This window comes from Sarcophilus harrisii, chromosome 4 (assembly GCF_902635505.1).
Source record: "Sarcophilus harrisii chromosome 4, mSarHar1.11, whole genome shotgun sequence".
Lineage (NCBI taxonomy): Eukaryota > Metazoa > Chordata > Mammalia > Dasyuromorphia > Dasyuridae > Sarcophilus > Sarcophilus harrisii.
The window spans coordinates 233436920-233444940 of NC_045429.1; the positions used below are offsets into that span (position 1 = coordinate 233436920).

General features: G+C 40.3%; 1 protein-coding gene across 4 annotated transcripts in view; it reads right to left on the bottom strand.

Annotated features, from left to right (window-relative positions):
- SENP6 (SUMO specific peptidase 6) overlaps window positions 1-6869 on the bottom strand; it is a 132158-nt gene extending 125289 nt beyond the window's left edge. For all 4 annotated transcript variants that reach the window (XM_012549168.3, XM_012549166.3, XM_012549167.3 and 1 more), the window contains exon 1: window positions 6655-6869. In XM_012549168.3, coding sequence (XP_012404622.1) covers window positions 6655-6715 — 61 coding nt within the window. In that variant the 5' untranslated portion in view covers window positions 6716-6869. The remainder of the gene's footprint in view (window positions 1-6654) is intronic.
- Between the last annotated feature and the right edge of the window lie 1152 nt (window positions 6870-8021).

Sequence of the window (8021 nt, forward strand, 5' to 3'; positions counted from 1 at the left end):
GACCATTTTACAAGATATTTAATGTTTTTTGGACTTTAGAGTTTCTTCATATATAAAATGGGGATCTTTCCTACCTCACATGACTGTTATGGGGATTAAAAAATAAGAATATACAGCATGCAAATATAATGGGGCAGAAATGGAATTAATATATAACCAAGATGAAAGGATTTTAAGTTTTCTGGGTTCATTATACATCAACCTTCTAGGCCACTTACCCCTTCTTGTATCTGTGACTTTATCTTGTTGTGTAGTTCTATTCTTTCAGATCACAAAATATTTATGTTTTTTCACTCTGAGATTCTTGACCATGTTCTGCCATAGAGCCTTTAGAAAGGATCTATCCAAGGTGCTGGAGGTCCACCTCTGGAGCTTTTACATTTCATGGATACCATACTGCATGTGGTTGTTCACTAGTATTTCCTCACTTGTCATATGACCATAAACCTCTTTTTTTCCCCTCCAATTATGCATTTCTTCAATGATATATCTTGGGATATCAAATTTGAGATTTCTTTCATGCAATCCAACCTGTTCTTTTCCTCCAATTCTAGATCTAACTCATTGTCTTTCTATACTACTGAACCTGAAAAGGCTATATTGCAACCTATAGCAAAGACACTCACTATGTAGAAATTAATGACAAAGGCTGACTATAATTCAATTTTTCCTTTAATGAGTCTTTTACTTCTGCTTAATGTCTTATTTTTTGGATCAGGATACAGGAAAAACTCAGCAGTCAGTAAACCCAGGTGCTAGTCCTAACTTGTGTACATCATATAACTTGTCCCTCAATTTCTACCTCTAAGAAGTGGGCAACACTCTTCATATACCCCATAGAGGCTCAAATAATATGAAAGAGTTAGAAAATAAGAGACAGTATGGAAAAGAACTATGTACTGCTAGTAATTTGCAAAAGCAGTTCAGAAGATGAAAACAATGTATACATAAGATTAGCAAAAAAAACTGGACTTTCAAAAACGACGAGGAGAAAACAGTTGCTGGGAGAACTTTTGTAGATTTCAATAAACAGGCCAAAAGAACATTCATTTTCTTCTGGAATGAAAATAGTCAATGAGACAGTAAGACACAGTAAAAACATATTGTGTAAGTATGACCACAGACAAAGCCTTAACCTCAACTACCTCCCCCAAAACAAAAAATCCATAGTGAAATTATTTTATAATCATAGTCAAAGTAATAGACTGGGTTTAGGGCTGAATTAGTATATTAAGTGTGAAATAAAATAATGACATGGATATATTAAATTTAACCATTTGTTTGTAGATTTTCATTTAGGAATAAAGTTTTAATTTATATTAGGGAGCAAGGTCCAAGGAATCTTGTAAGTGAATTTAACAGGTAGAAGACAGGACAATTAGTCCAACTTTTACCGACAAATTTACATTATCACAAATCTGTCAAATGCTCATCCAGTCCTGAAGCCTTTTAGTCAGAGTAAATTGTTCCTTGGGTCAAGCCTAAATCTGCCTTTCTGCCACTTAGTACTTTGCTTTTGTCCTCTGGATCCAAGCAGAAAAAGCTTAATCTATCCTCCATCCAAGACTGCCTTCCAAAACTTGAAAACAGGTGGTGTCATTAACAGAAATGGTAGTCCTGATAAATGCTTGTAGATATGACTTGATCTAGAGTCAAGTGATACTTGAAGCAGAAAAAAGATAATGCCTTCGGACAGGAAAAATAATAGCTGACATGTGCAAGATGCTGTAGTGTTTTCAAAGTAGTTTACACAACATTTCATTTTATCCTTATAGCAACCCTGTGAGATTTCTATGAACAGCATATCCACTCAATAACAGAGGAAACGAAGACTCTGTAAAGATTAAATGACTCACCTTTAGCTAAATAATTTGTAAATGCAGATCTAAATTCAGTTCTCTTCTGACTTCCTAGTCCAAAGCTCTTAGTATGCTTGCTGCCTCTCAAAAAGCAAGAGGAATCAGATAAAACTGCATCAAAAAAGTTCCAGGCATAGGATTAAGGATAGGATGTCATTAATACAAACTTCTCAAGATCCAGAAAAATCTGGGCGTTGATAAGACGACTTTCTAGACCTAGAATTGGCCAGCATACATCAATGTCAGATATATGACTCTGAAAAAGTCATTCACCCCTCTCAAATAGTTTTCTCATTTGTAAAATAAATATATTAGAGGTCACTGCAGAGCTTCCTAGGAAAGATCAATAATACTCCAATAGTATTGCCTGCCTAACCACAAAGGAAAAACCAGGTGGATGAAAAATGCCTATTGCTTATATTTCTACATGTATCTGAACAGACTAAATCTATGGAAACTATATTTTGGGATAGTCAATAGAGAAAGGCAATAATAAGATGAGCCTAGACTGAAAAAGAAAAGCTGATTGAAGTTTGTCCCCACCAAGTACCATCAAAGTAAAAATCCAACTTTTCAATATTAACATTTTACTAATATTATGTATGAAACATTGTCTTGTTGTTAAGTCACTTTAGTCACTTTAAGAATCTAACTCTCTGTGACCCCATTTGAGACTTTATTAGCAAAGATAATGGAGCAGTTTACCATTTCCTTCTCCAGTTCATTATACAAAAGAAGAATTGAGCAAATGAGGTTAAGTGACTTGCCCAGAATCACACAGCTACTAAGTGCCCAAGTCTGGATTTGAATTCAGGTCCTCTAGGATTAGAATGCTAAGGCTTTATCCACTGAACCACCTGGATAAAATGAGTCAAGGAGAAAGCAAGGAAGAAATGAATGGTATATGTGAGCAAACTACAGGACATAAACAATAAGAGATTCCAAAGAACCAAAGACAAGGACTTCAAGGAAATTATATGACCCCCGAAGACAAAACAGGCTAATAAAGTGACCAGAGTAAAGAAATACAAGTTTTTGTCTGGAAAGCTCCACTTCTCTGAAGATGTGAAAAAATGAGTAGCTCTGGATAGATTGCGATCACCACTGTTGGAAAAGATCTTGAGAATCATGAACTCAGATGCAAATATCTGAGAAGAGACCAAGAATCCTTCAAGCTCTAAAATTCTGATTAAGCCACCAAAGAAAGGAAGCTAAACATAATGACTGAAGAAACAATTAAAAAGGGAACAAAAGTACTCTATCTAAATGAGCTGGCAACATAACTTCATGATTTTATGGCAGAGGGGAAACTCCAGATCTACCACTCATGTGTATATCCTTGGAAAAGTACCTTAATCTTTCTGGACTGCAGATTATTGGTAAAATGAAAAGGTCGGTCTAAATGATTTGAGTTTCCTTCTAGGCCTAAATCTATGATCTCTTAATAAACTAAAGGTAATAATGCAACTTTTGTTTAAAAAAAAAAAAAAAAAAGCCATACCAAAAGTATATCTACTTTAAAATGTCTATTTGGGGCACAGATATGAAAAGGAGAAGGAAGATTGTATAGGAAAATTAAAGAAAGGAAAGGACAAAGAGGACAAGGACAATTAATTAGCTTTATATTGAAGGCTACCAAGTAGAAATGTAGAAAAAGAAAGGAATAGGAAAGACTGAGTAGAACAGAACCTAATGTAAATGGTAGGGACCAAAAAAAAATTCAAAGGACTAATTACTTAAATCTACATAAATGTTTCATAAGATAAAATTAATAGTAAGTTAACATTCAAATGGCAATTTAAAGTTTGCAAAGAACTTTACATATATTCTCATTTGCTATATAGTAGGTGGAAGCAAAACATTTTAATCTACAGGATTCTGAAGCATAACAATTAAAGAGGAGAAATAAAGAAAAATTTGTTTTCCTACTTCTGAGAAAAAGATGTGGATTTTCTATTTTTAAAATCAAGAGCATCATTTTTTTTGGTTCTGTTTTGTGGGATACCCCATGCGTTCCATTCAAGAAAACTAGAAAGCAAGTTGTGTAAATATGTATTGCACTCCCATCACTGGAGAATTAATGAGATCCTATACTTAAAGTACAGAATTATTTACATATATTTATATGTTATATTTATATATAACAATCAATCAAGATACTGAAAACACTTTGCAAAATTCAAAATGCTACTCAGATATGCCATTGTTAAAGTTCCAATTATTTAAGATAATTGTATTAGGAAAATTAGTTAAGTGAAAACATGAATAGGAAAATATAAATCCATACACTGCTCAATTTACAAGGAAAGATGTAGATGGATTTGGTAAGAGACCATTACTTATCATGCAATTTTAGGATGCTATTACCACAATCTTAAAGAGTAGATTTCTTCGGCCCTAGTTATTTCCCTTAGAAATGCAGTTTTACATATATAGGACTGCTTGCCATCTAGGGAAGGGGGTGGAGGGAGAGGGGAAAAATCCCAACAGAAATGAGTGCAAGGGATAATGTTGTAAAAAATTACCCTGGCATGGGTTCTATCAATAAAGTTATTATTTAAAAAAAAAAAAGAAAAAAAAAAGAAATGTAGTTTTAAAAAGTATGTACTGTGAAAGGGATAAGGAAAATGATTATCAATATATTAATAATGTAACTTTAAAAATTTCAATTTTATGATTACATAGTCAATATGCATATAGCTTTTATGATTTATATGTATATAGCATATGAAAATCTTTATCACACAATATTTGCTTTTACTGTCTCTAATTCTATTTGGTCATCCAATGGTTGTAACTGATAACTTAGTTGTTTTTGCCCTACCCCAGTTATTTGACCTGCTTATTACACATCAGTGATATAAGAATGAGATGAGTTGATATATATGAAAATGCTTTATAAAAACTGAAAGTATTATTATTAAATTTTGGCAGTTCCATTAGGTCTGCTGGAAAATGGTGTGAGGAAACAGTGCTTTACTTTTACACAGTAAGCATTTAATAAATGTTTATTCCATTCTTTTGCTCACTCAAAGGTAGTAATGGTAAGGGCTAAGAAAGAATCTAAAAGTAATACCTACTATGAAGTTAAAATTATCATCTGTTAATCTTTTGAAGATATGGGATCATATCTGTGGATTTTAAAAATTTATGTCACTGAATTCTAAGTTTCTTACTTAGCCATGCTTTTAACAAAAACATTCAAGTCTTGACGATCCTTCTTCATGCTTTGTGCTAAACCTACTTCAAGTTATCGAAACAGTACCTTATCAGTATCTACAGGCCTGCAATAAAACACAATTTAATACTAATCTTTCAAGATACAGCATAAAACTATCATTCAAGTCTCTAACACCAAATTGTACATGCAGCAAAGAGACAAAACTTGGCCATTCAGAACTCTCCACTAGGAACCATCCAGAACTCTTTGACTAGTAACCAACTTGATCAAATTAACATTTTAATCAGGTAAAATAAAACTAAGAAAATTCATCGGCTTACTCTAATTGCTTACTAAGAAACTCAAGAAATTTTCATTACTTTTCTAGGTAAGGGCTGATACTCCAGTAAGGTTAAATTCTTATTTGAAAACTGGAATCCATTGGTAAAGTCAAATTAAAAAAAAAAAAAAAAAAAAAAAAAAAAAAGTTGTAAAATGTTTTCTTCCTTCTAATACTCTTATCCTTCAAAGAATTTTTTCCTCTTAAGTCAGTGGTCATTCTGGTTTAAAAAGCATCACTATAAATAAAACCAAAATAAATCAAAATCATATGAAACAGGATGAGTTCTAGTGTTAAGGGCTAAACCAATTACTCTAAAAGTATCTTTGTAAACCGAATTAGCAAAGTAAACACTAAGCACCATTCTCTGCCACTTTACCCAAAGCTACAAGGAATTTTTTGAAGATGACTATAAAAAAACTAAAATTTATTTCTAGGATTTGCAAACTACCTTATAATGGGGATTTTTTTTTTCATTGCAACCAACTTGAAAACAAAAGTACTGCCAATCAGTTGAGACTTTTTCTGGTTATTCCCTCACTGGATTCTGTTATCTCCATCCATTCTTGTTTGGGGAAACATTTCATTAAAATAATAATAATCAGTTATTTCACAAAACAAGGCCTAATCACACGACAGCAAAAAAGAAGCCTGAAGCATGAGAGCAACAAACAAACAAAAAAAAAAAAAAACCATTTAGCCAAAGCAAGTCACCTCTCCCCTCCCCCACCGTTCCACAACTACCCCACACACAGCACAGCCCAAACACTCCCAAACTTTCTATCAAAAACAAAGCACTCCGGGAACCCAGTCCTCCTTCCCGCCCCACTCCCACGACGGTGGTCCACCCAAAATATGAAACTTCATCGCCAATGGCTGCTCTCCAAGTCCCTCATCCCACATCGCCCCTTATTCGACAAGAGCATTCCCTACCTAGCCCCAGCACTCCACCTCAGCTGCCCGGCTGTGCGTCCCTTCCCTTCTCCCAGGCCTCGCCGGCCTTCCTCGGAGTTGCGGGCCCCGAAAACCGGGCCCAGCCCCAGCTAATCCTCCAAGGTCCAGCCGAGGGCCTAGCCCGCCCTCCCAACACATTCCCTCGAGAGACAGAAACCGGGTTCTGGAAAGGATGGGAGCGAGAGCGGCGGGTGGCATTCCCAGGCCCGAGCGCCCGAGGCCACGTTTCCCTTCCATCCTCCCCGCGCCCACACACCACACAAACATACACGCATTCTCTCTCTTACACAGACACACGTACACACAGACACACATATATACACACATTTACACCCACCCACCTTCCAGAAACTGGCCGTCCCGAGCAGCGCTGCCGGGGCCGCCGCCGCCACCGGCCGCCATGTTCCTCCTCCTCCTCCCTCCACCACAGACGCCGCCGCCGCCGCCACGGCCGCCACTGCCTCCTCCTCCTCCTCACTTCTTCATCGTCTTCATCGCAACCGCGCTGAACGGGAAGGGGAAAGGGCCACGGTGCTGGGCAGTGCAGCAGCCACGTCGCGGACCCCGACCCGGCCCCTCAGCCCCGCCGCCGGTTCCGCCGCCTCCACAGTCCGCCTGAGCTGAGGCGACCGAGGCGCCGACCTCCGGAGACCGATGCTGAGGCCTGGGCCCCAGTCCCAGAAGCGGGCGGTGCTAAAGGCCGGACCTGGCTTGGTTCCGACTCTCGCCCTTTCACTATGCCCGACCCTGCGGGAGAAGCCCCCTTCTCCTTCGCCTCCGCCGAGCACCCCGGGGAGACGGAGACCGCGAGAGCCGCGCGCGCGCGCGGGCAGGGCAATCCGCCTTTGCCCTCAAGCCGGCCAGTAAAATGGCCACAGTGGTGGCAGGAGCAGCTGCTGCGCTGAGGTGGCGAAAACTACGTGCTACACTCGGCTACCCTCGGCCGCCCCCGGCCCCTCGCTCGGGCCTCTACGCCGCCGCCCGCAGGCTACAGGCTCCCCCCCCGCCCGGCTACAAAGCATCAACTCCGGCCTCTCAAGCAATCCATGTGGGCTCGGGGGGAGGCGGGGGTGGGTCTCGTCTCGGGCGGCTGCTCCTCCCCCACAGGCCCGGCCGGGGCTTCCGCCTCCCTTAGATGCAGCAGCGAACACCTCCGCCGCTGGCTGCTTCCGCAGCAGCGCCTGCACCGGCCCAGACTGAGGAAGGAAGGGAGGGAGAGAAAGAAGGGGGAGGGAGTCCCCGCGCGCCGGCTGCCCAGGCCTCACAGCGCAGCTGCCTCGAGAGCCCCCCGAGCTCCGAGCTTCCGGCCGCCGCGTGGACAGCTGCTGCTACCGAGTTCTCGGGTTGGGGAGGGGGGAGTGCCCCAACCCTCCCCCACTCTGTGTCTTCTTTAGAACTCAAGGACAGTGGCGGCAGAGGATGCATTCCCCATGAAGACAGGCAAAAAGAAAAAAATGGGGGGAAGGATACAGAGTGAGCAGTTGTTGGAATGCTCTCGCTACAATTTACCTATGAGACCGAGGGCAGGTATTTCCACCTTCCCCGGGCCTCTCAAAGGAAGGGGAGCGCTGAGGAACTGTGATCAGCCCACTTGGAAGTACCTTCGCCCATAAAAGCTCATGTTAACACTAAACAATAACGTAGCCCTAATACCGTCATCGTTAGGGGCGTTTGAGATGAGACCCGGTTTTTTAACCTGCTTTAGTAC